This window comes from Felis catus, chromosome E2, assembly GCF_018350175.1.
Source record: "Felis catus isolate Fca126 chromosome E2, F.catus_Fca126_mat1.0, whole genome shotgun sequence".
Lineage (NCBI taxonomy): Eukaryota > Metazoa > Chordata > Mammalia > Carnivora > Felidae > Felis > Felis catus.
Genome location: NC_058382.1, coordinates 14,680,901 through 14,706,465, shown reverse-complemented (window position 1 = coordinate 14,706,465; position 25,565 = coordinate 14,680,901). Strand labels below are relative to the sequence as shown.

General features: G+C 53.8%; 3 protein-coding genes across 4 annotated transcripts in view; 2 read left to right on the top strand and 1 right to left on the bottom strand.

The window, feature by feature from the left end:
- The window catches only part of SAMD4B (sterile alpha motif domain containing 4B), a 38,623-nt gene extending 21,649 nt beyond the window's left edge, over positions 1-16,974 (top strand). Inside the window, exons 3-14 of one of the 2 annotated variants that reach the window (XM_023245402.2) lie at positions 1,713-2,183; positions 6,528-6,767; positions 7,330-7,439; positions 7,579-7,665; positions 8,371-8,713; positions 9,353-9,438; positions 9,925-10,043; positions 10,611-10,809; positions 11,001-11,124; positions 13,319-13,402; positions 13,612-16,539; positions 16,663-16,974. In XM_023245402.2, the coding sequence (XP_023101170.1) occupies positions 1,713-2,183; positions 6,528-6,767; positions 7,330-7,439; positions 7,579-7,665; positions 8,371-8,713; positions 9,353-9,438; positions 9,925-10,043; positions 10,611-10,809; positions 11,001-11,124; positions 13,319-13,402; positions 13,612-13,640 (1,892 nt within the window). In that variant the 3' untranslated portion in view covers positions 13,641-16,539; positions 16,663-16,974. The remainder of the gene's footprint in view (positions 1-1,712; positions 2,184-6,527; positions 6,768-7,329; positions 7,440-7,578; positions 7,666-8,370; positions 8,714-9,352; positions 9,439-9,924; positions 10,044-10,610; positions 10,810-11,000; positions 11,125-13,318; positions 13,403-13,611; positions 16,540-16,662) is intronic. The other variant, XM_045046881.1, reaches the window with a different exon arrangement.
- Positions 15,957-20,736, bottom strand: PAF1 (PAF1 homolog, Paf1/RNA polymerase II complex component). The gene is made up of 14 exons (XM_003997814.6): positions 20,444-20,736; positions 19,824-19,853; positions 19,634-19,726; positions 19,179-19,300; positions 19,024-19,090; positions 18,830-18,931; positions 18,643-18,748; positions 18,474-18,542; positions 18,286-18,389; positions 18,089-18,205; positions 17,868-17,996; positions 16,805-16,910; positions 16,606-16,696; positions 15,957-16,519 (listed from the first exon to the last, which is right to left on the bottom strand). The coding sequence occupies exons 1-14, from the start codon at positions 20,488-20,490 to the stop codon at positions 16,116-16,118; spliced, it is 1,587 nt and encodes a 528-aa protein (XP_003997863.1). The 5' UTR covers positions 20,491-20,736; the 3' UTR covers positions 15,957-16,115.
- A 164-nt stretch (positions 20,737-20,900) lies between these two features.
- MED29 (mediator complex subunit 29) lies at positions 20,901-25,565 on the top strand. Its single transcript, XM_003997813.6, has 4 exons — positions 20,901-21,263; positions 21,804-21,862; positions 22,124-22,208; positions 23,860-25,565. Exons 1-4 carry the CDS (start codon positions 21,048-21,050, stop codon positions 24,100-24,102), a joined length of 603 nt encoding a protein of 200 aa, XP_003997862.1. The 5' UTR covers positions 20,901-21,047; the 3' UTR covers positions 24,103-25,565.

Here is a 25,565-nt window from a genome sequence, read left to right as displayed (position 1 = left end):
ACAGAGCTTGATGTGGGCCTCGAACTCACAAACTCCGAGATCATGACCTGAGCCGAAGTCAGACGCTTAACTGACTGAGCCACCCAGGTGCCCCTTTTTTTGTTTTTTAATTTTTTTAATGTTTATTTATATTTGAGAGAGAGAGAAAGAGCATGAGTGGGGGAGGGGCAGACATAAGATGGCAATGTTAAAAAGAGTTGAGGTGAGGTTCTTAGCATAGTGTCTGGAATATAGTAAGTGCTCAATAAATGTTATTCATTATCATTATTATTGTGTAGTATTACTGTTCTGTTTTGGCCAGTACTATGGGCACAGCAGGAATTGATGACTCTGAATGAATAGATGAATCCCTGGGCACTTAAACAGAGGTTCTTTAGGCAGCTTAGAGCAGAGAGTCCCAGGCCAAGAGAATGTGCAGTTATATGGTGAGTTGGGAGTTGTGTATGATTCATTTTCTTAGGGCTACAGATGTTAAGTGTTTCCTTTGCCCTGTAGCATTTTCTCCCACCCTGCAGTCCATTGAGCTAGTCACAGAAGTGGTAACAAGGTTTTCAAGGAAGACCTGTAATAGCTCCTTCCCAAGGCCACCTTTATGTGGCGGGTCTGGGGCCTTATTACTTAGGGAGTGACCTTCTGGGTCAAAAGGGGAAACCTGGCTCATCTCCATGAGACAGATTTAGGCCCTCACACTGTGGGATAGGAAGGAGATGTCACCAGATCACTGTGGCATGGACTGGCCAGTGAGGCTTCCTGGAGGAGGGCAGGTTTAGGCAGTCCGTTAAAAGACGGAATTCAAATGGGAGGAAAGATATTATTGTAGGTTCAAGCCTTGGATCTCAGTGTAAGTGTGGAAACTTGGATGAATGTGATGTGGAGAGAGCCCCAGGGAATGTGGGGGTATCCCACATCTTTATCTGGAGGAATAGGAGGTGGCGAGTGCCCTAAAAATGAAGGTGCTGTTGGCTAGGAGTTCCTGAACTTGAGTCTGTTGGTTGCCATTGGAAGCTCCTGGTCAGGAACATGACATTTGGTGTGCTTTTGAGAAGACAAATCCGTCTGGGTGAATGGGACCAATTGGAAGAGGAAAATCTAGAGGCTGGTCTCTACCACTTAAACAGCAAGCATTTAGTAAATATATTCTTTTATATGCCTGGCCACTTTCCATTCTTTATCAGCTTATTGGATCTCAGAGGAACACTGTGAATTGGGTACTGTAATTATCCCCAAAACTATTCAGGTTAGGAAATCCATGTGCAGTGAGGTTCAAGATGACTTGCCCAAGATCTAGCTAGTAAGTTGGAGTCCAAACTGTCTGATTACAGAGCCCAGACTTTTAACCATTGTATTCCATTGTCATCCGCTGTCAGGGAGGAGGCTCTTCTGATAGGGGAAAGGAGAGAGAGGCCATGGAGATAAAGAACAGGGATACAACGAGAAGGGCAGGCCTGGGGAGAGCAGGAGGAGCTCAGATTCCAGAGGAGCAAGTTTGGCTGATTGGGGGGCCACAGCAGGTATTGGAGAGTAGGAGTGTTGGAACCAGGAAAAATTACTCTGGAAGTAGGGTGAGTGCATTTGGTCTCACCTGTATGAAGGACCAGCTCAGAGGTCAAGGGGTCATGAAGGGGGAAGGGAAAGGAGATTGGAGCTGAGGGAGCAGGCTGAGGGAGTCCCCTACCCTGGCTTCTCTGACATTCCCTTTGTTCCCTCTGTAGCCATCGTCAGCCAGTGGCAGCAGGAGTCCAAAGAGAAGGTGGTATCCCTCCTGCTGTCCCACCTGCCCCTGCTTCAGCCAGGCAACACGGAGGCCAAGTCGGAGTACATGAGACTGCTGCAGAAAGTGCTGGCCTACTCGATCGAGAGCAATGCCTTCATCGAGGAGAGCCGCCAGCTGCTCTCTTACGCCCTCATCCACCCGGCCACCACACTGGAGGACCGCAATGCACTGGCCCTCTGGCTGAGCCACCTGGAAGAGCGGCTGGCCAGCGGCTTCCGCACCCGGCCTGAGCCTACCTACCACTCACGCCAAGGCTCAGATGAATGGGGGGGCCCTGCAGAGCTGGGCCCTGGGGAGGCAGGGCCAGGCTGGCAGGACAAACCACCCCGGGAAAATGGACACGTGCCCTTCCACCCATCCAGCTCAGTGCCGCCAGCCATCAACAGTATTGGGAGCAATGCAAACACAGGTGAGGGAGTGGGGGGTCCCAGGAGGCCATACCTACTTGAAAAAGGTCAAACTGGGCTCTCTCTCTTTACTTGCTCTTTGGTCCTGGGCAAGTCTCATGACTTATCCGGGCCTCAGCTTTATGAGGCAGTGCAGAGATTGTGAACTGACATTCCAGAAGCCATATCTGACCTACAGACTTGTTTTGTTGAGCCCAAACACATTGAAACTTTGGTTTTGTCTTATGCTTTAAAATAAATTTGGTGACATAAGAAATTGAGAATTTTCCCCTAAAACTCCAGATTTCAGCTTCTCTTAAAAAGGAAAAAAAAAAAAAAATCTGAAAACTCAAGGCTTGTATTCCTATAGCAGCAGTAAGAAGGGGTTGAAGGATTAAATATTGTCCACCCCCTTCAGACCCTGCACATGTACCCCAGTTGGCCTCTGGCCCCACCACCTCCCTTTGGGCATGTCTGACACCTGCTTGGCCTCTGAAAGTATTGAGTTAATGGCCAAAATCTAAGGTCCATTCCAGCTTAGACATGGTGGATTTGTGGATGTGGTTTCAGCTAATAGCATTGTTTCTGAGAAATCTGTGTCTGTAAGCCTGTTTATATATGAGATGTAATTCACTCTATATGGTAGTAGTAACGGTAGGTAGTGTTGAGCATTGACTGTGCTGTGAGCACTTTTCTGACATGATCTCGTTTAGTCCTGGTCACAACCTTATCATCGGCCTCATTCTATAGATGAGAACACTGAGATCCAAAGAGGAGAAGTCATAACAAGTAGTAGAACTGGCCACGGTTCAGACTTGGGAAGTCTGACACCAGAGCCTGCCTCTGGCCACAATGCTGTTCTCCAACCAAGTGGTCTAGAAAGGGCTATCTTGGTAAGCACCCCAGAGGCTGAAGTGAGCAGTAGGAGCTGGTATTCTAGTGAGTTTTTGAAATACTAGTGGAAATGAACAAGGTAAGGGAAAGCGGGATTTCCAAGACTTGGTGAGATAATACTACCCGACTCCAGGTGAGAGGTTTCCAAGATTTCACCTCAAGATGGCTGGTCCCCTTTGGCTGGCTGGTACTGGCTAAAGCAAGTCAAGAGAGTGGCAGTGAAATGTCATCCGTGCCAGTGGGCGGGGTGAACCCTGGGTCTCTGGTACCCAGCTCTGTGGCACCTGGTGCACACCCTCTGTCCCCTGAGTATCTTTCTTTCCCCAGTTTAATATGGATGTCCTGGCCACCTGCCTCCCTCCTAGGTGTTGGTAAGAATCAGGGAAAACAGGGATGGAGGGCATTTCTGGCAACTCTGGCAACCCAGAGAGTGTTAGACCTTGTTTTATAGTCTCAGAGCATCATAGTTTCTGGGTCCAAATGGAGAAAATATACTAATAATGATAATTCTAGCTAAGATTATTGAGCATTCGGTCTTTTCCAAAAGCTGTTCTGAGAACTTTATACATACAGATTCTTTGGCTGAGTCACAGAAGAGTCGCTTGCCCCAGGTGGTATAACCAGCATTGAAATCCATGCAGTGTGGCTCCACAGCTCATACTTGTAACTACTCTGCTACATTGCCTCCACCTAAAAGTGACCCTCCCATAGATGCTTAGACCTCATCAATGGGAGGGGTTACCATGCAGGGTGCCCATGCATTTCTTCCTCCCCCCAATAGGAATAGCAGCTATGAAAGGACTAAGCAAGAACATTGTCAGAAAGGGGGTGTGAACCAGAAGAGAGAAAGGAATTGGGCATTCCAGGTAGAGGACATAGCATGAAAGGAAGGCACGGGGGGCAAATTGGAGTATGCAGACATATCTGGCTGGGATGGAGAGGTGCAGGGATTTAAATGAGTAATTGCAGTAGCCAACATCCACGTTTACTATGTGCCTGCCCCTGTGCCAGGGACATTACTTGGAAACGGAGGCAGAGGGGGCAAATAAAGTGACTTGCCCAGGATCATAAAGTTAATAGGTGGCGGAGCCAGAATTTCAGTGCAGATCTGTCTTGACTCCCAGATCTCAGTATATTAGGGTCACATTCTGGGGGGCCTTGAAGGATAGGGTGAAGCTTTTCAATTTCAAGCAGTTGCAGGAAACAGGAAACCATTAAAATATTTTTGAGTGGGGAGCAGCAAGGACTGGCCTGTAAGGGCAGGCAGGGTGGGTTTGGGGTGCTGCCAAGGACAGACCAGGGTTTCTCGGAGAGTGTGAGGCCCTGGATCTCCGGCCGGCATTCCTGTTTTTATAGCCCTCATGCTGTGGCCAGCCTCCACCCCAGTGCCTGGCCAAGCAGCACTCCTCGGGAACTGCACGATCATTCCAATCAAGATAATTTCCTGCCCTCTCAGCCTTGCCTGCCTTCTTCTTGGCTGAGAGGGAAGGAGGAAGAAGCCATAGGCACCAAGACAGGCCACAGAGAAAAAGAAAAACCTATACCAAGTCCCCTAGGGCCTAGAAGGTGCCATTTTCTGGAAGGCCAGAGCCTTGGAAGGAGCCCTGAGCAGAGGACCCCAGAGGTCACAGCAGAGGTGGAGGCTAGCCTTAGGGGGCTATCAGTGCACTGCCCTTTCCCTCAGGTGATTTCCTGGCTAGGAACATAGATATTGTCATAGATGAGGGAAGGTGCTTTGGAGCCTGTACCAGGCTGGTTGTCCTTCCTGGGCTGAGTTTCAGTGGAGGACTGACAGGAATTCCAGCCTTTCCATCAGAAACAAGGCTAGGGTTCTTAGGTCTGTGCCTCCCAAACTTGCTCTGGGAACTGGGGCAAAGGGCTTCTGTTCCCTGAGCCTTGATGTTCTCACCTACCCAGGGTGAGGTTTTTTGGCTTCGTTTCCTTGTCTTTTTTTTTTTTTTTTTTTTGACTTTGGGTACTTTTGGATTCCCTATGCCAAGCTTAGAGGCACCCTCAGGTCCATAGGTGCCCTCTTTTTGGCTTTTATGAAATTGAGGGCTCTTGTGTATCATAACCCTGCACCTGGTCATGGCAATACAGAAATGCGTGGGTGGGGTTGCTGTTCTACATGAACCCAGAGTCCAGTGCAAGAGGCAGGCTAGTGATGGAGGCAGTCAATGCTAGGCTTGAGGCAGTAATACAGGGCCCCAGGGAATGCAGAGGAAGGAGTCATAGAAGAGGTAACACTTGAATGAGGAGCGAAGGCTGAAGTGGCTGTCAGGGAAGGGTGGAAGAACAGTGAGCTAGGCAGAGGGAATAGCTCCATGTGAAGGTCTGGACGCTCGTGGAAACCTGCCCTGTCCTGAGAATGGTTCAAATCAAGTTGAATCCCTTTTCCTACCTCAGGAATGGGATGGATGGAGGGTGTGAAACATCCTGTGGAAGAAGGCCTCGATTCACCCTGAGTCACTGGGCCTCATGGGTGGCTGATTTTAGCTCAGTACCAGAAAAAAACTTTGGCAGGTGGTAAGACCCAATGACAGGGATGTTGAGGAAGCAGTTTATTTCGTTCATTCATTTACTGTACAAATACTAATGAAGCAGCTCCTCTGGGCCAGGCTCCACTGTAATTACTGACGATACAAAGATGTTGTCACAGATCTTGTATCGTAGCAGGGGGGTATACAGTTAATAAGCAGGTAAACAAATAACTAGGTAAGATCACTTCAGTTTGTCATGGGTGCTGTAAAGAAGATAAGTAAGTATCCTATGATGGAGTAACCAAGATTGGTGGTGGGCAGCTAGTCAAGGAAGGCCTCGGAAGAGATGTCATGCTTGCTTGAGATGAGATTTGAGGAAGCCAACTGCCAAGATCAGGAAGACAAGAAGAAAGCAAGTGCACAAGTCTGAGGTTGGACAGCTTGAGTGTTCCAGGAACAAATGGGGGGTGGGGGTGGGGGAGTAAAAGCTAAAAAGGCTTGAACTGACAGGTGAGCTGTGGGAGGTGAGAGGTCAAAGGGTCCAGGTCCTGCCAGGCCTTGTAGGCATGTGGAAGAGTTTGAATTTTATGCTCAGTGTGAAGGGAAGGGATTGACTTGGTCAGATTTGCATTTTTAGAAGGATCAACATGGCTTCTGTGAGGTGAATGGGGCTGTAGGAGGCAAGAAGGAAGGCAAGAAACCAATAAGGAGGCTGTGGCAGTAATTCCAACAAGGGACACCAGTGACTAGGACCAGAGTGCTGGAAGAGGAAGTAGAGAGATTCAGAGATGTGGCGGAGAGCTTGCCGATGGGTTGAGTGTGGGGAGTGAGGGAACGAGCACTATCTGGGAGGTGGTTCCCCTCACACCCCAGGGTCCCTTCCCCTTGTTGGATTCTGGGGCTGAGCGGCCATCCACGGCACCAACCAGGGGGGCACAATCTCCTGTGGTCAGATCTCCAAGCCTGACCTCTTGCCTCTCCCCCTCTGGCCAGGTCTCCCCTGCCAAATTCACCCCAGCCCGCTGAAGCGCTCCATGTCTCTCATCCCCACGAGCCCCCAGGCCCCTGGTGAGTGGCCGAGTCCGGAGGAGCTCGGGGCCCGGGCTGCTTTCACCACGCCCGACCACGCACCCCTCTCACCCCAGAGCAGCGTGGCCTCCTCTGGCAGTGAGCAGACGGAGGAGCAGGGCTCCAGCCGGAACACCTTCCAGGAGGACGGCAGTGGCATGAAAGGTATGACAGGGGAGGGCAGCACTAGGACCCTCTGAAGAGAGGCTTCTGCATGGCTTAGAGGACAGAAGGGAGCTGGAAGCTTCCAGCTTCCACCTCCCTGTCACCCTCTACCCTGCCCTAGGCAGGGACAGGTCTGAGGGGAGGAGAGAGTCCCCGCCCTTAAGGCTCAAGACTGAGCAGAGAGATCCCCACAGGCCCTAGTCTGATGTGGGAGAAATCCGTGCCCTCAGACACCCTAGCCTGACAAGGAAGCCAGGACAGAGTGGTAGCTGATGGAACAGAGCTTCTAGGAAGACTTTTAGGGACATCGATGAGGCCATCCTAGTACATATCCAGTCGAACAGCTCAGGAGGGTCAGATGTCCTGCTGTCAGGGAAGGCCACCTACAAGGGTGTGGCTGGGCAGAAGAAGTGGCTTTTGGACCCTTGGCTTCCGCTTACTCCTCCCAGTTTTCTGCATCTTTAATGTTGCCTCTGGTTTATTCCTGGTTCCTCCCCACAGTCCTCCCTCTGCCCTGGTCACAAGGGCCGGACTCCTGACCTCTTGCTCTCCTTTTCCGCAGATGTACCCTCATGGCTCAAGAGCCTCCGCTTGCACAAGTACGCAGCCCTCTTCTCACAGATGAGCTACGAGGAGATGATGACACTGACTGAGCAGCACCTGGAGTCTCAGGTGAAGCCAAGGGGACCATCAGGGAAGGTGTTGGGGGTGACACCATTTTGACAGTACTCTTGAAGCCCAAGCCTCTTGCATCTCCTCAGGCCTTGTTGGGGCACCCCAAAGTATCTATCCCCTTCTGCCCCTACCACAGAATGTCACCAAAGGTGCCCGCCACAAGATAGCCCTCAGCATCCAGAAGCTGCGTGAGAGGCAGAGCGTCCTCAAGTCCCTGGAGAAGGTGAGGACCTGGTATCCCCGTCTTCAAGGCCAGCCGGCTGCCCACTGGCTCTGGGTAGCCTCCCCTTGGGGCCTTCACAGCCCTCAGGTCTGATGTCCAGTGGCCCCAGCCCTAGGGAGGGAGGCCAGGAGCAAGTCAGATCACCGGGGTCACTTGCTTGTGGCTGAGAGGCTCCCCTTTTTGTCCTGGTCTTTGTCTCCAGACTTTGTTAACTCAGTCCCTTCTGTTCCCTCTCTTTTCCGTTTCTTAGTGGTATTTCTGGTGTCTGATGTCTGAATGTCTCCCTGTGTGCATGATCTCTCTTTCCGTTTGGTTCTCATCCACTCGCTCCCCTTCCGTATCTGCCTCAATTTGCATTCCTTGTCCCCTTTTCCTGCCACTTGACTTCTGCTTCCCACCCCCACCTCCAGTGTCTTGATCTGAATCTCTGGGTCTGAATCTGGTCCCATTCTTGGCGGGACCCTGAGACCCCAGCATCAGACCTCCTTGAGCCCCATGGAACGTCACCTCGAGGGGGGAAGAAGGATATGCATATACAGATGTGTACATATGTGTGAGCGTGTAGTGCCCTTACTTCCTTTCTCTAAGTGCTAGGACCGCGGGTTCCACCAGCCCTCTCCGATCTCTGTCTGACCTCGCTTGTATAGTCATTCCACGTAGCTGTGGGGGTCAGCATGTGACCCTGTCTGTGTCCTCCCTACTCAGGATGTGCTGGAAGGAGGGAATCTGCGAAACGCTCTGCAGGAGCTGCAGCAGATAATTATCACCCCCATCAAGGCCTACAGCGTCCTCCAAGCCACCGTGGCTGCTGCCGCTGCCGCCACCCCTACTGCCAAGGATGGGAGCCGGGGGGAGCCACCACTGCCAGGTGCTGAGCCTCCCCTGGCTCACCCCGGCACAGACAAGGGCACTGAGGCCAAGGACCCTCCAGCTGCAGAGAGCTACCCCCCTCCACCAGCTCCGGCTCCCACTGATGGCAGTGAGCCAGCCCCGGCTCCCGTCGCCGACGGAGACATCCCCAGCCAGTTTACACGGGTGATGGGCAAAGGTGAGACCCCCCCCAAGGCCCCTCAAGAAGTTCAGGGACAGGGAGCCAAGTGAACCAGTCTTCAGGGATCCAATCCAAGTTAAATGGTGGGAACAGCTTTTTCAGAGTACCCTGGGAACTAGATCACTTCAGAGAGTAGCTGAGACTGAAAGTAGCAAGTGTGTCCAGAGCAGAACGTCTGCCCTCAGGTGTGTCCAGGTTGATGGTACGAGACAACTTTTACTTACCTTCAGAGTGTCTCCAGCCCGAGCAGAAGACCAGACAGTGTGTCGGTGGAAGTGGTGTACAGTCGGTGCGAGGCAAACCCACGGCTTCTTTCACAAGGAACTAAAGTCCACAGACGGATGTGTTGAAACTCATAACGGGCTCAGCCTTTCCTAAGGCAGCATGGCATAGCAGATTTTACACTTGGGTCCATATCATTTTAGCTGTGTGACCTGGGGCAAATAATTCAACTTCTCTGTACCACTCTGGTGGGCTTTTATATCCTAACGATAGCCAGGGGCTGTGCTTGGCACATAGCTCGAGCTCATCCAGCCTGAGTTTCCTCTTCCTCCGATGCTGGCCGGCAGGGACCGGGGGAGCTAGACTATGGCAGGGGACGTGCTGGGGCCGACCTTCCTCTCCCCTGTCCCACAGTGTGCACCCAGCTGCTGGTGTCCCGACCAGACGAGGAGAACATCACCAGTTACCTCCAGCTCATTGAAAAGTGCCTGACTCATGAGGTGAGGCCTTCTCTAGAGTCCCAAGAAGGGAAAGGCTGCCCTGTCCCTCTCAGGACCCACATCCCTCATGTGGTCCTCAGGGCCCTGCCCGGCTGGCACCCACCCTCGTCTCTCACCAGTGTTGGCTTCAGTGGGTACCCTGTGCTCTCCTTCTCAGAGCCTTAATACCTCTTCCTTTTTTGGGAGCCAGTTTCCCCTCCCTGCTGCTGGTCCCTCGGCTCTCATTTCCAGCGTATACACCTCAGGAACGCCTTCACTGGGCCTTCGCGGCAGATCAGTCTTCCGCTCCTGGGCTTCTCCCTCACAGGGCTCGTCACAGTTTAGGTCACGTGTGTATTATCTTCTCAACTAAACTGTGAGCTCTGTGCACAGGTCACCCCTGCGTCCCAGCATTGCCTGGCACCGAGCAGGCGGTCAGTAAATGAGCGGGTGAGTGGAAGGCAGATCTGAAAGCGTACCCTCCCTGCCTCGCCCTCCCAATCCTAGGCGTTCACGGAGACGCAGAAGAAACGGCTGCTGTCCTGGAAACAGCAAGTGCTGAAGCTCCTGCGGACCTTCCCGCGCAAAGCCGCACTAGAGATGCAGAGCTACCGGCAGCAGAAAGGGTGAGTGGGGGGTGGGGGCTGGGGCGCAGGGACCTTCCTTCCCTGGGCCCTCGTTGGTGGATGGAGAGCGCGGAGAGGGTCACTGGGCGCGGCGGGCCGGGAATTGGTTGTCCTCATTCAATCCGCTGAGTGGCCTTATACGAGTCACCCAGTGAACACTCTCCCAGAAGAAAATCAGGGTGTGTTCTGACCACCAGAACAGGGTGCCGAGCTGGCAAAAAGCAGCACCCATCCCTTTGCCTGTCCCTTGTTCTCACCTCCATGCAGGGGGCTCTGAGGTCCCTTCTCACCCCAAATAGCAAATATCGCATTTGAGAGTTGAAGTTAGGAGAAGTGCTGTAAGTGGATGTGAGGAGACCTTTGTTTGCTCCTGTCTCCATCCTGGGGGTACCTTGGGGCAGGAGAAGAGAGCGTGTGTGATGCAAGGGCTTGGACGTGGAGTCCTTGCGCGGAGCAGGTCTGTGTTCTGTCCTTCCCATGGGGATTGTGGGGGGAGGTGAGGAAGGGACGGACAGAGGGGCCCCATCCCCATCCACCTAAACTGACACCCTGCCTTCTGTCTCACAGCTGGGCGTTCGGCTCCAACTCGCTTCCCATAGCTGGCTCTGTGGGGATGGGGGTAGCCCGGCGGACCCAGCGGCAGTTCCCCATGCCTCCCCGGGCCCTCCCGCCCGGCAGGATGGGCCTTCTGAGCCCTTCGGGCATTGGGGGCATCTCCCCGCGACATGCCCTCACTAGCCCCAGTCTTGGGGGCCAGGGCCGACAGGTGAGCCGGTTGGAAGCAGAGGACGTGGCACTTCTGGGTTTGGGGTGGTGGTGCCTGGGCTGTGTGTGTCCATATCTCTGCATCTGGGCCCGGCGTGGAAGGGAGAGGCTCCTTTGCCAGCTCCATGGCACCTGGGCCTGGGACTCTTCCCTCTCAGCTCACCACTTTCTCTTTTCCCGTGCCCCGTGCAGAACCTGTGGTTTGCCAACCCCGGAGGCAGCAACAGCATGCCCAGCCAGAGCCGCAGCTCTGTGCAGCGCACCCACTCCCTCCCGGTCCATTCGTCGCCCCAGGCCATTCTCATGTTCCCTCCAGGTAAACTGCCCCTACCCATGGGGCTCTGCCTCAGCGACACCCTAGGTGGCCTTTCTCTCAATCCGATTCCCACTGTCCTTTCTCATCTGCTCACCTCTCCTCATACCTCCCGCCACTCTGCACCCATCTTCCCACATCGTGGGTTTTCTTGTACCCTCCCCCATCCGACTTCAATTTTCTTTCTCAGATCCTGTCTGCTTTCTCTCAGTCTTTCTCTCCCCTACTCCCAGCCCTGCATCTCCTCACCTCTCCCTCCCTGTGTTGCAATCTTAAGGTCCTTCTTGGTCTCTATCGCCATCTCTTTAGAAGTTCATTAAATACTCAGTCTGGAAGGGGTGGAGGGGATGAGACAGAGCGTCAAGGCCTCTATGGAGAGGAGTCCTGCCTGTCAGTGCACTGGGAACCAGTGGGAATTCTTTCAGGCAAGAACCAGGCAAGAGTCAGTTCTCGGATCAGGTCTACACTAAAGGATGATGTAAGAGAGCGGTTTTCTCTCTGTTCACAGGCCAGCCTAGAGGTGAGAGAGCAGAATGAGGTGAAGTGGGCAAAAGGGAGGTTAGAGGAACGCTAACCTTGCCTTGCTCGTCAAGTGGGGGTGACCCCGCCCTGGGCGGTGCTGGGCCTGCTGCCGGCCTCGATGGCCGCAGAGGCAGATGCGGCTGGTCTGGAAAGGGCTGCCTCTGGAGAGATCTCACGTTTGCGGCTGAGGGTGGCGCCTGGCTGGCTCATCAGTAGAGCACGCAACACTTGACGTTGTGGTTGTGAGTTCGACCCTCCACATTGGAGGTAGAGTTTGCTCAAAAAAAAAAAAAATTTTTTTTAATGTTTTATTTATTTTTGAGACAGAGAGAGAGAGAGCATGAGCAGGGGAGGGGCAGAGAGAGAGAGGGAGACACAGAATCCGAAGCAGGCTCCAGGCTCTGAGCTGTCGGCACAGAGCCTGATTAGGGGCTCAAACTCACAAACTTTGAGTTTGTGAGATTATGACCTGAGCCGAAGTCGGACACTTAACCAACTGAGCCACCCAGGCGCCCCCCCCCCCAAATTTTTTTAATTAGATTTGCAGGTGACCCTAAGCTCTTTGTGTCATAAACTGCCAAATCGGTGGAGATTTTTAATTTAGGAGATTACATGAAGTGCCATCTGTCACAGGCAGAGGCCCAGCCATTGTGTTCATCTTAGCCTAGGACTTGGCACGTGGTGGGCCTCTGTAACTGGTGCTAAATGGCTGGATGGATGAAGTGCACGAGCAAAAAATTGAAACCCTTCTTTTTACGGGCGTGCTCTGTGCTGCGCTGTGTGTCCAGCAGCTCTCCTGCGCTGGCAAATCAGAGCCTCCCGGCTGCACACGTGAGGGCGCTGGTGTCATTCCCATCAGATCAGTCGTGAATCTGACACTCAGGTGACTTGCCCAAGGTCAAAACATTTTTTTGTTAAGGAGAGACAATTAGGTGTCTTGACATGGTCTGAGCTCAGGGTTCATTGGGAATGTGGTGACAGGTGAGGCTGGAGAGGGGAGCAGGTCCTCTGAACTCAGGCAGAAAGCTCAGGCTTCCTCCCTGTAGCAGTGAGGAGCCAAGGGAAGGGTTTTAAGCACTGCGGGGTGGGGTCAGGGCGGCTCAGGGAGGGGGGTTGTTTCACCAGAACCGGAGACCCTTTTGAGAGGTGGTTTGAGGACAAGCCCCATGGCTGCTGTCCTGATTTGCCCCGCCTGCTGGGCCTGCCCAGATGACATCCAGCCCAGAGAAGCAAGTCCAAGTGGGGATGGGAAGGGTTCTAATGAAGCTTCTGCACCAAATACAGAGTCCAGGAGCCCGGGGCTGCCCAGTGACTGGGGCAGATGCCCAGACTGTGCCTAAGGCAACATGTAGCACGTGGCCTCCAGGAAGCTCCCTCAGCTTCACGTCACTTCCTCGGTCGGCTGATCAGGCTTTGTCTGCATTGCTAAGCCTCTGCCTGCGCCATGACGCGCCCAGGCCCGTCTGTGTCCTTCATCTCTGCCCGGTCATACTTTCCGTCTGGTGTGTGCCATGTCTCACGCAGTTTTTCGGTCTCTTGCCACTCTCTCCCTCCCTCCTTTCCCTCTTATCCCTGTCAGCCCCTCCCCCATGCCAGCCCATCCAGTCCTTTGTCTCCTGGGTTCTGCTTCCCACCTCAGTTCAGTCCTCACGCCTCCCTTCTCTCTCGCCCTCAGACTGCCCGGTCCCTGGGCCTGACCTGGAGATCAATCCCACTCTGGAGTCTCTATGTCTGAGCATGACAGAACACGCCTTGGGTGGTGAGCATTTCCTCTTTCCCTGACCCAGCTCCCACCTACCCAGCAGCGTCTCCACCTCTGAACTGAGCAACTCAGAGCAACCTGAGGGGTCCCTAGGGGAGGCCAGCCTCCAGGGAGGGCCTGACTGGGATGACAGGCTACCCGAGCGCCTTTTCTTGGGCCTCCCGCCAGTTCCTGATCTTCCTCCCTTCCTCCCTTTCTTATCACAGATGGGACAGACAAAACCTCCACCATCTGACGGGACCCACAGCCCAGCGCACCCATAGGCTCCCTGGGCGGCGGGCGGGGGCCAACCCCCAACGGGCTTCTCCGCGACAGCGAGAGGGTGGGCTGGCTCAGCTATACATTCTAGTATTTTTCTACTCTCTCACCCTTTTAACTTTTGTTTAACATTGGCACACGCCTTGCTCACTCCCAGGCCCGTCAAGGGGTCTCTGCTGAGGCTCAGGGAGGTAGGGGGCAGCCAGGATAAAGGGGCAGGGACTGGCCAGCCCGACTGCCCCTCCTTCCCTCCCTCGTTCCCCCACCCGGCCCCGTCCCACCCCTGCCTCCTCCAGACTGCCGGCCCCCTGCCCCTCCCAGGGGAGCAGCTCCCCCCTATCTTGTGGGGCCTGCTCAGAACCATCTGACATTTGTGGAGAGAGAAGTGGGGTACATAACCTGCTCTCCTGGATGTTATTTGGGAGGGGCTGAGGTGAAGGTGGTGGATGAGTGGAGGAGCCTCTTTTCCTCTCCTCTCCACCTTCTTCCCCATTCTCGTCATTCGCAAGGACAGGAGCCACCCTCCTTTCCCTCACTTCCTTTTGCCCTGTTTATCAGAGGTTCTCTACAATTAATTTCTTAGGCCTATTTAAGATGCATATTTATATAGTTCTTAACGGTTTTTCTCTCTGATCATTCCCTCTCATTTTTAGAATCCCCAGGCCTCTGAGCCAAGAAAGTGGCAGGGGGAGCCTGAATTTTACAAGGGGAGAGGGCAGAGCCCCCTCCTCCAGACCCCCTAGCCCTTCCCCACTTCCCCCCAGCCCGGGCTCCCCAGATGCAGTGGTTGAAGGCCGGGAGCCAGGGCAGCGAGTGAGGTCAGGAAGTCTGTTGCCTTAACATCCCCTTCCCGCAACCAACACACCCTTGTCCACTCCCGGGTCTGGTTGCTAAAGACTTGGGGGTAAGGAATAAGGGAAAGGGGATTGTTTGGTTTTTGGTTTCTTTCCCCACCCCGCTTTTTCTTTCATCCTTCCCCTACCCCCCATTCTGTCATGACCTCACTTAAGTGAAACACTATATCATAACCCAGAGATTTGTCCCAGCCGTGGAATCATACAAACCCTCTGGTCTCTGTTCCTGCTGAGGGGTTGTGCTGGGGCCCAGGTGGAGGGAGGGGATTTGGGGGTTCAGGCTGTGGGGAAGCCAGGGTCCCCTATTCCAACCCCCTCTTCCTACTCAACCCACCCCACCCCCCTCACTGGGACATTCTCAAGCTTTTCACACCGAAAAGGAAAAAAAAATGTTATTTTTAGATACATTTTATGAATAACTTTTGTTATGAATATGGCTGGTAACCATTGTGTATGTTATTAAAGATACAAAATGTTGGGAAAAAACAAAAAACCAAAAAAAAAAAATTTTAAAACCACCGCCCTCCCTGCACTCTCACCCCATTCCCCAGACCTTCTTGCCTCTGCCCTCCTGGTCTGGCCCTCCCTCAGCTCTGAGCCCAGGGAGGGGGAGGAAGCCAGGGGGGAGGGTGGCCCTGGGGATCTGCTAAGGTCCCCACCTCCTCTCCCAGTGCCGGGCTGGGTGGGGTGTCAGGTTTATTTATGTACCTCTTGCACACTCATCAACCTATGCAAGTCCCCACCCCGGCCCCGCCATGTTTCTGTGCCTTTGCTCATTCCCCTCAAGCTCCCAGGGCTTCTCCAGTCCCCCTCCCAATAGCCCCGGGAAGTGGGATGGACAGGGGCCACCTCGTTTGGAATCAGCAGGGTGTCCCTCTTACAGGACCCTCACCGCCTCCCAGCCAAGTCCTGTCTTCTTTGCTACCCATCAGGGTGAGCAGGCTCTGCCTGGCACTGGGAGGTGGTGAGGGACACCCCCCACCACACCCAGCGGGAGGCAAGAGCTGCCCCCCCCCCCCCACCTGACAGCAGAGTGTGCAGGACGCAGGCGGCCCCACTCTGACGGGCAGGACCCTGACCCTCTTCTGCTCCAGCCCCTCCCCAGGCCCCTACGCCCCCCCCCCCCACCCCACCACCATGATTTCACCCTCCCTCCTATCCCCAGCCCCACTGGCAGAATCAGCTTTGAGTAACTGTACAGTTTTTCTCGCTGTTGGAGAAGACTTACTTGTTGGAGTTTCACTTGTTTAATGGTCTGGGCTTATTTTGGAAAAAAAAAAAAAAAAACAAGAAACAAAAACAAAAAAAAAAGGATTCTGACCTTTGTTATGCTACATTTCATGGAAAACCTAGTGGCCTTGACCTGAGGCCTTGGAGCTCCTGCGGTGGGGGGAAGGCGAGGTGTAAGCCGAATGAGACCATAGGGCTGGATGGGGGAGTAAAGGGAAAGACACTGGCTTTATTAACAGCAAGGCTTGCAGAGGAGGGAAATGAACAAAGCGAAGGGCTCGCAAATAGACCACCCGAAGAAAAGTGCCTTCCTGCGCATAATAATCGCATTGTAATCGTGTCTGCACCGACCCTGAAGGACCTGGGACTCAGTCACTGTCACTATCGGCTTCACTGGAATCAGAAGCTGCTGCTTCACTGCCATCCTCCTGGGCTGAGTGCTCGCTGCCACTGGGGAAGGGACTGGCGCTGCGGCTCCGGCTCCGCTGGCCACCCCCGTCACTGCCGCTGTCCGAATCATTATCACTGCCACGGGCCTGGCCTCTGTCCTCATCATCAGAATCCGCATCGTCTTCTGAATCCGCATCGCTGCCAAAGATCTCCTCTTTGTCCCGAGCGGCCCGGGCCTCATCCTCACTGCTCTCGTCCTCGCCGCTACCACTCTTGTCACTTGCCTCGTCCCTGTCACCCTCTTCCCGTTCGCTCTCACTGCCTGAGCGCTCATCCTCGCTGCCTTCCTTCTCACTGCTGCTGCCCTTCTCTCTCTCCTCATCTGTAAAGGAGCAGAGAGAGGTGAGACCCAGTTCCCAGTTTCCCACCCTTCCCAGGGCTCCTGGGGTTCGGCCTGTCCAGCTTTACCTGAGCCCCCGGCTTCTTTCTCTTCTGTCTCCATCTCTTCTTCCTCTTCCTCCTCAGGTTCATGGTTCTCCAGCTGGGCCTTCCGTGCTTCCTGGAAGCAGCAAGGTTGAGGGGAAGGAGGGTGTTCTGTCAGGCCTCTGCGTCTCTCCCTACCCACCACCACTCTCTACGGGTGCCCTGGGCCAGCGATGTTTGTTACCTGGGCTTCTAATTCCTTCTCGTTCATGTCCCGGTGCTTGACCACAAGCAGGGCATTGGTACCCGACTGAACCCCAGCCTTTGCCCGGCGTTTACTCAGGCGGACCCTGCAGCGGGCACGGTGGTGGAGAGGTGTGTGTAGAAAATGCATCTGAAGACCCCACTCTGGTATCTAGTCTGACTTGGTTCTTACTTCCTTACCGCTGCTTACTCCAGAACAGACCAGAATAAATGCGAGTTCGATAAGGGGACTAAACTTAGGGGTTGGATACAACAGGGGAAAGGAAGGATAATAGTTCCACAACCTCCTGTACTTATAAAGCGTCTATGCGCACACACGCATACACATATAGGAGTATCCATAAAGAGATTTTTAAGGCGAATTAGTTACCAACACTTAAAGCACAGAATCTAGATTGCTGGCTTCTGGAAAATGTTAATCTATGGCCCCACTGGGACTTCCCCTCCCCCAACCCCCATAGCATAGTAACAATAGGTTGGAGCCCTTTGCCAGGCTAGGTCATGGTGCCTCTTGGAGGTTGCCAAGAGCTCCAGGTCACCCAGAGCCCACTGTGCCACCTTTTACATGGGATCAGAATTTGTGACCTCTGCTTTCAACAAACCCAGGATCACCCTTCCTTTCCCAACTCTCAAATTATACCAAGGGCTCTAGCACAGGAATAAACTTAGCTCTCGGGGGAGTTGGGCAGGAGGTCACATTTTTAATTTGGGTATCTAGGATTTCATTTAAACTATTTATGCTAGTTTTACATATTACTCTGTATTTTGCCTACGTTTACTTTCACGTGAAGTCTCTTACTGACATCAGAAGAAACTTGGCTATCTACCCTACAAAAAAGCTCAATCTTGAGATTTCTTTCTGGGCTCTCATGTTAAAACCAGGCCCGGGTCACATGCTTGAGCAGGCTTCTGCTGCTCTTACTGAAAATGCACACGACCAATCCTTACGTACAAATGACCTCCAAGGTAGTTCCCACATACCCCAGGACCTTGATTCTAAAGCACAGGCCCAGGCTAATCCGAGGGAGGAGTGTGCCAAGTACCTGGTCTCCAACTCATTGTAGTAAACCCCATCACCCTCCCGGAAGATGAAGAAGTAGTTTTCTTCGTAGCCCTTGCTAGCTTTGTTCTTCACATTCCAGTTGTACTCCCGAGCAATCTTGTAGTCATACCTGGTGAGGGGAACAAGGTCAGCTCCATTTCTTCCTTATGAAGGAGAAAAGAAAACCCAATTTCAGTCCCCAAAACCCCACACCCCACGCACACATCATCTGGTGCATAGTCCATCTCCTCCTCCTGGTCCCGCTTTCGCTTCTTCAGTGTCTCTTCCACGGGCAGGAAATAGGCCACAAACTGGTTCCCTTCCTCATCCATCATGCCTCTGGTTGGGAGAAGAGCAGTGAAGAGTGAGGACAAAGGGGCAATGAGAAGCAGGTCAAGGTGGGCAGTGGGGCCACTTACCTGATCATGGCCTGAGACATCATCTCCAACGCAGCTGCACCACTTGTGTCCTTGGGGGCTGGGTCTGAGTCAAAAATCACCTGAGCGCATGGGTTGATCCACATCTGGGGGACGGAGAGCACTGGGATTAGACTGGGATGAGCAGAGATGGCAGGCTACCTCTCTCTGCCTCCTGCCCTGGATCTGACCTTAAAATCTGGGAAGACAGGCATGACCTCCACCGGTGTCACTCGGGGCTTGCTGTAATGCTGGGAGATCTGGTGGGGTCAAAAACAGGGTGAGGAGGAGGATGCGGAGCTCTGGAGCTGCACCTTGGTCTGCCTCCCACCCCCATCCCATCCCGGTCCCTCAGTTAACTGATTTCTGGGCGTCCTCAAAAGTCTTCTCAATGGCTGTGATCTGGCTATCTCTGTCTTTGTATATTTCTTCTTCAGTGAACTGTTGCTTCACAGAAACCCCAATCCTAGGAGTAAAGAGAGGCTTTTAGGAGTCACTGAACACACCTGAAATCTCCACTTTTCCCTTCCTACCCACCACAACTTACTTGACCTCAGGCTTCTCGTTGGAGATGCCATAACGATTGAACTCAGTGGAGATGTACTCTGTCTTCCGCATCCACGGCACCACCTTCGCATGCTGCTGGGATCTGGGGTGGAGTATTAGGCACCAAGGACCCATCACCCTCCTCCCATCATAGATCCCCCGTATCTCCAGTCCCCCCTCCACACACACACTCACCTCTTGGAGCTTGTGGGAGCTTGAATCTCCTCTTCCAAGAGCTTCTCATCAGCTGGATCTAGGAGTACTAGAGGAGAACAAGGGGCCAGGAAGACTATGAGGGAGGTCCTAGCCTTTGCTGGCCTAGTGCAAGCCCTCCCTGCCTTCTCACACACCATTTGGGTCAATGCGGTAGGTGTCAGGGTTGATAAGGTCAATGGTGACCCCCAGGTCTGGCTCAGTCAAGAGGTCGTGTTTGTGCTGTTTTTCCAAGGAAGTTGCTTTGTACTGGACGAACCTGGGTGGGGAAACATACCTATTATGGTTTCCTGATTCCAGCTTTACCCTTCATATCCCTGTTTCCCAGAGCCCAAGCTTCTCCAGGGAAGAACTCAAAACGCAGTGTCCCCCCTTCCCCCCCCCCTTTTCAGAGTGAGAAGGCTGGCTCTTCAATGGGTAAAGACTTAGACACCGATGGTTTCATTCATTAAATATTTATAGAGCACCTACTACCATATGCCAGATAGTGTTCTAGGCTCTGAAAAGAGCGGCCAACAAGAGAAGCAATTCTCTCTCTCAAGGAACTCCTGTTCAAAGTGGGTTGTTTCACCATCCTCCATGTCAGTCTCACCTGTTCTGGTCAAAGGGGTAGGTGATGAACTTGGGGTCGAAGGGGATGTCAGGGAGGCTATTGCAGTACTTGACTCGGCAGACCACTCCAGACCTGGGAATACAGTAGCTCAAAACCTAGCCCCTGCTGCCCCACCTCTGCTCCCAGCCCCCACGGGCCCATCCCTCTGAGAAAACACAATGGGGCTCACCTCTCAGGCAGAGTCCGGTGAGAATTGGGCCTGGTAGGTTAAGAGAGAAAGACATTGACAGAAAGATGAACAGGATTTACAGAAGGGGGGGGGGGGGGCTCCAAGCTTTTAAAAGGGGAGAAGGGGGTGACAAATGCTAATCCCTTTTGGGAGGGGTGCTCCAAGTACTTTAATGGAGGGAGTCTAGTATTTTAACTCCTTTTAAAAACAAGTGTCTGCAGATGCTTCCATGAATGAAGCCAGCTGCTCAATCCCTTTTGGAGGGGATGTCTTCAAGTGCTTTAATACAACTACTCAATTGATTTTGGAAAAGGGGGTCTCCAAACGCTTGACTGGAATCTTAAAAGCACAATCCCTTCTACTTAGCCTCCCAAGAGTCTAATCCCTGAACTCCATGGCAGGGAGAAGGGTACAGCACCCCACCCCTGAAGGAACCTACCCCCCTATGTCAAAGGTGAGCGCTCGGTGACGTCACGACGTTCGCGGGAGGGGTATGACATCACGGGCAGACCTAGGGGGCTGTTGACGTTGTAGGAGGATACCCGAGCCCGACCCCCCGCCTCGCCGAAACCTGAATAGACCCAGAGGAAAGCGGTGCAGCCAGGTGGCGTGGCGCCTACCTGTGGCCATCCTCCCGCTGGGCCTGGGTCTGGATGGTGGGCGCCATGGCGACAAGGCGAAGGAAGCCCGGACGGGGTCCTTGCTGAGCCGCGGGGAGAGGCGGAAGGGTGTACCGACGTCGGCGGACGCCTAATCCGAGGGAAGGCTCGGGTTGGCGCCGCTCTCTGAGGAAGCAGGGTCGGAATGATGTGGGCTGGTGAGAAGAGCTCCTGTAGAGACTCAGGTAAACGCGCAGGCAGCGCCAAAGACGGACTCGCAGCTCCGTCTCCACCAACTGCCGCCAAGACGCTGAGGACCCGACAAGTAGCCTCAAGCTGCGAGGCCTTCTGGGAAATAGAGTCCGTATTAGACCCACACCCGGATTGGTAAATAGCTGGGTAAAGGGCGGAGCGAAGGAGGAAAAACCTCTTGTGATTGGTGAATCGGTATCTCCGTATGACGTTTTATTTGAGCGTCAAGTGCGGGTAGTCATTCTTTCCCCCCATTGGCTGACTTGCTTGGGAGGAGGAGCTAACGAGCAAACAGGGCCTGGAAACACAGAAGCTAGAAAGAAACCGGGAGAGACACGCCTGTGGCGTATTTCCGGCGCGCTAAGCGAGGAAGATGGCTGCGTCCCAGCAGCAGGCTGCTGCGGCTTCGTCCGCTGCAGGTGTGTCGGGTCCGGGTTCGTCTGGTGGCCCGGGTCCCCAGCAGCAGCCGCAACCACCAGCACAGCTAGTGGGGCCTGCCCAGAGCGGGCTTTTGCAGCAACAGCAACAGGATTTCGATCCAGTGCAGCGTTATAAGATGCTCATCCCACAGTTGAAGGAGAGCCTGCAGGTGATTGGCTAGGAACGGCGAGAAGATTGCGGGGTTTGGTTCTCTGACTCCAAGGGGGACAGGGGAGGGCAGAGGGACTCTGTAGTGTGGGAGAGAGCAAAGGAGCGTTAGGCAGGGAACGGGAATATGAGTTGGCCCTTTTGGTGAGGCCAAAGCGAAGCTCTGCTGATTTACAGTGTGAGCGGGATAAGCGCGAATGTTAGGCCTGGGAATGGCCAGAACTCGAGTGGGAGGGAGTTTGAAGGGGCAAAAAGGCTCTGGTTGTTAAAGCCTGAGGAAGGGACCAGCCTGTACAGAGATTCTGCCCTTGATTGGTGGATGAAGGAGGATCTAAGATCTGTCGGGGAGATTACTGGCGAGAACCCTGGATGAGAGCGGGCTTCTGGGAAAATACAGGTGCTACTCTGGATTGACAGGAGGAGACGTGCCAAGTGAAGAGAAGGCTTGAAATTGAATAGATCTTAAGGAAGACTGTAGATCTACCAAAAGCATCCCCCTCTGTTTCTCCATTTCGTGCATTTTTATTTTTTTATAAACTAGACCTTGATGAAAGTCGCAGCCCAGAACTTGATTCAGAACACTAACATTGACAACGGACAGTGAGTACAGTCCCCTTTTCCTAGTCTTAGAAACTCATACCCGGATTCCCATCCACCTCCCCCCACCTTCCTTCTATTTTCAAGCCCCACTCCTTAGCGTCTGGCCTTGCTCTTTTTGCTTCTTCTAAAACAGTCCCTTAGGCCCTGCCTTGGGGCTTCTGGGCCTAAACTGGTTTCCTGGTGGATACTTGGTTGGGTAGACACTGACATCCCAGAGATTGGAAATCCATTCTCCAGTCACCTTCTTCTCCTGGACTACAGAAAGAGCAGTGACGGACCTATACAGCGCTTTGACAAGTGTCTGGAGGAGTTCTACGCACTCTGTGACCAGCTGGAGCTCTGCCTGGTAAGGGGCCTTCTAGACACTGGGGCACCACAATCCTGCCTCAGTCCCCAGGTCGTCAGGAACCCTCATTCAGTCAGTCAACCCACACACACTGAGCACCTCCTGTGGGCCAGATGTGTACATCAGCTGATGCTGGGGACACAGTGTTGTCCTGATCCTTGCCTTCACAAAGCCTCCAGTTCACTGGGGTGACATATGTCCTCAAACAGTGACAGCTCAGGGTGGTCAGGTCTGTGATAGGAAAAGCCCAGCCCACACAAGTCAGGGCTATGATGGGGGAGGCACATAGCCTGATATGATAGGGGAGGTGTCAGGATTAAAATGAGAGAAAAAACAAAAAAGTAAAGCGGTGGAAGCTCAGGGGAGTGTAGAAGGCCAGGGAAGGAACCTGACTCTGCCTAAGGTAGGGTAAGGAGAGGGGGCTCAGAGAGGGCTACTGATGGAAAGCACATCTGAGCTGAGGCTGAGACATAAATGGAAGAGGCATAGGAGTTTTGGGGAGAGGGGGTGGCTAAGAGCACAGCCTCTGGAATCAGATGGACCACCAATTGCCACCTGTGAGCCTTGGGTTTCTCCTTTGAGAAATTAACTTTGGGGAAAGACAGCAAGGTCACATACGTAAAAAGCTGAACGTGGTACTAAGCACGTGGCAAATGTTTCCTGTAGTGTCGTCATCATCATTTTGAACTAGGTTTTGAAAGAAAAACCAGAATTTGAGAAGCCTGGTGGTGGTAGAAAGGTGATCCAGCCAGAAGGAACAGGCTGTTGCTTGAACTCTCCTTTAGGAATGTCATGAAACTCAGTTTTGCTACTGAGGTGTAGGAGGCATTAGGGCTTGTTGGGTTTTGAATATAGCCCTGTGGGCGCTGGGGAGCCATGGAGGGTTTTAAGCAGAGAAGACCGTGGACCTGCTTGCCGGCTTCTTTAGGAATATGCCTCTGGCTGCCCAACGAAGGATGGGTTCGAGGAGCCAAGAGTGGAGGCTGGGAGCCCCAGGAGGCAACCATGGCAGGACTCAAGGGGGCTAGGCCGCACCAAGACAGGCTCCTGAGACAGGGACCCAGGAAGAGGAACGTTTTGGTGGGGAGGGTATGAGAGCTCTGGAATTCCAGGGGAGGCCGGGGACACAGATGTGGTGTCAGCGCAGAGGTGGGAACTGAGTGGTGCCTGAGGGTGGGAGAGGAGACGGGACCTGGGAATTACCCCCATTTAAGGCTTGTGTAGACTAAGAAGTGTCTAGAGAGAGCAGCCAGAGAAGAAAGAGGAAACCCAGGAGCAGGTGTCATCGGAGAAGTCACTGCCAGTGCCAAAGGCTGCAGTTAGGACAGTCACAGTAATAGCTGGCCGACATTCATCAGTTAGCACTTAAGGTGACGTGCTAGTGCCCGTGGCCCTCACACTGTTCTCGTGTTCTCTGTTCACACGCGTTCTCGTCCTTGCCTGATGAGGTAGCGAAGGAAACAGGCTCCGAGAGGAGCAGGCTGCACACCGGAAGTCACCCAGCAAGTGATTGGCAGGGGGGCCAGGCTCTGACCCCAAGACCCTGGGAGTCCAGAGGCTGAGCAAGCTACCCCAGGCTGGCCCTTGGGGTGGGGTTGGGAGTAGGCAGGGCGAGCGACACTGATGCCGTACCTTGCCCACCTGCCCACAGCGCCTGGCACATGAGTGCCTGTCCCAGAGTTGCGACAGCGCCAAGCACTCTCCAACGCTGGTGCCCACAGCCACCAAACCGGACGCTGTGCAGCCTGACAGCCTGCCCTACCCGCAGTACCTGGCAGTCATCAAAGCCCAGATTGCCTGTGCCAAGGACATTCACACCGCTCTGCTGGACTGTGCCAACAAGGTCACGGGCAAGACACCTGCACCACCTACAGGCCCTGGGGGCACCCTGTGAGCTGGCAGGGCTGGGAGTGGGGCAGGCCGTAGGGGAAGGGGACCGGGAGGGAATGAAGAGTGACTTCAAAGCCGCCTTGTCTTTGACTTTTCTTCCCGCCGGAGCACTGTGGCCACAGCCAGCAGGGGGCAGCAGAGGCTAGCAGGGAGCTTGCAGGGCGGGGCCTTGCTCGCCCAGGGGCCTGCTGTCCTCCCTAGCCCAGGATGCACTTTGGACTGCTTGTTGATGACCTCTTCCAGGGGCTCTCCCCAGCCTGGCCTGGGCGAGGATCCCTGACCTCTCCCTCTCCTTCAATCCTTCCTGCTTCTGTCCCAGTTTGGGGGTGGTCTCTCTGATTTTGTTCCCTTTTCTAGCTGTCCTGTATGTTTCTAAGGCATGTGTCTGTTTCTCTCTCTCTCTCTCTCTCTCTCTCTCTCTCTCTCTCTCTCTCTCTCTTATTTTTTCACTTTCTCTCTCTCTCTCTTTTGGCCATTTTCTCTCTCTCTCTCTCTCTGTCTCTCTGCCCTTCTGTGTTCCTGTCTCCCTGTCTCTCTGTCTCTGACCATCTCTATCCTAGCCCCCTTTTGCTGTCTTCTGCCCCCAATTCCTAACTGGAACTCTGTCTATTATGAAGGAGGCCAGATTCTGGGAGCCCTAGGTTAACTGGGGCTAGGGGAAGCAGTTTCATTTCCAGGGGCCACAACCAAGTCCAGGGATCCCCAACACTTCCAATGTCAACCCAGCCCCCAGGGTCCTCAGCCAAGGAAAGGGGAAGTGAAAGGGTTCTAGGCCCTGACCTCAGCATGCCTGGTCTGGGAGCAACTCACTCCCCCACCCGAACCTGGAGCCTGCGTCAGCAGCACTCAAACTAGGGGCGTTGTGCAATCCGTGGTGAAGCCTGGTCCAGCTGGATGCCTGGGTCCCTGTATTTTTAGCCCCAAAGGAGAAGTGAAAAGGGCCCAGTAGGGGTGAATCATCAGTCCTGGGGAAGAACCCAGGCGCCTGGGCCCCAGCTCCGGGAAACAGGCCTTGGGGAGGGGGCTTCAGGGAGGGAGGAGCCCACCAGGCTCTCCACTTCCCCAAGAACGAGAGCTTCCAGAGCTCAGCCATGGCTTTCAGGCCTGGGCAAGCCCAAGCTCAGCTGTTGGGGTGTGAAAGGCTCAAGTGAGTCAGCCGGGTTGTGGGACTGCCCCACCCAACACCTTTTGTGCCCTGGTTCTTGTGTCACTGCCCAGATGTGTCCTAGACCCCACATCTGTAAGGAAACCCTGGGACTGTGAAGACCTGTGATTCACCCAGAGCCCAAGTCCCCACACTAGAGTCCTGGGAAATGGCCAGCCCTGTGTGTGTGTGTGTGAACACATCCTAGAAAGTTCCTTTCTTGAAGTGCCTGGCATGTCGGGCTGACCCTCAGGAAGGGCAGTGGAGGTCTCGGGCACTAGTTGATGATGCTATCTACAGGAATAAATCTAACACAAATGCAA

Bases quoted from the DNA above. Each gene is read 5' to 3' on its own strand.
- PAF1 (XM_003997814.6), bottom strand. From the start codon at position 20,490: ATGGCGCCCACCATCCAGACCCAGGCCCAGCGGGAGGATGGCCACAG. The intron at 19,091-19,178 runs GTGTGTGAGAAG...GTTCTCCTCTAG, and splicing joins CTACCGCATTGACCCAAATG to TACTCCTAGATCCAGCTGAT. The intron at 16,697-16,804 runs GTAACAAACATC...TGCTGCTTCCAG, and splicing joins AGAAGGAATTAGAAGCCCAG to GAAGCACGGAAGGCCCAGCT.
- MED29 (XM_003997813.6), top strand. From the start codon at position 21,048: ATGGCTGCGTCCCAGCAGCAGGCTGCTGCGGCTTCGTCCGCTGCAGGT. The intron at 21,863-22,123 runs GTGAGTACAGTC...CCTGGACTACAG, and splicing joins ACTAACATTGACAACGGACA to AAAGAGCAGTGACGGACCTA. The intron at 22,209-23,859 runs GTAAGGGGCCTT...ACCTGCCCACAG, and splicing joins ACCAGCTGGAGCTCTGCCTG to CGCCTGGCACATGAGTGCCT.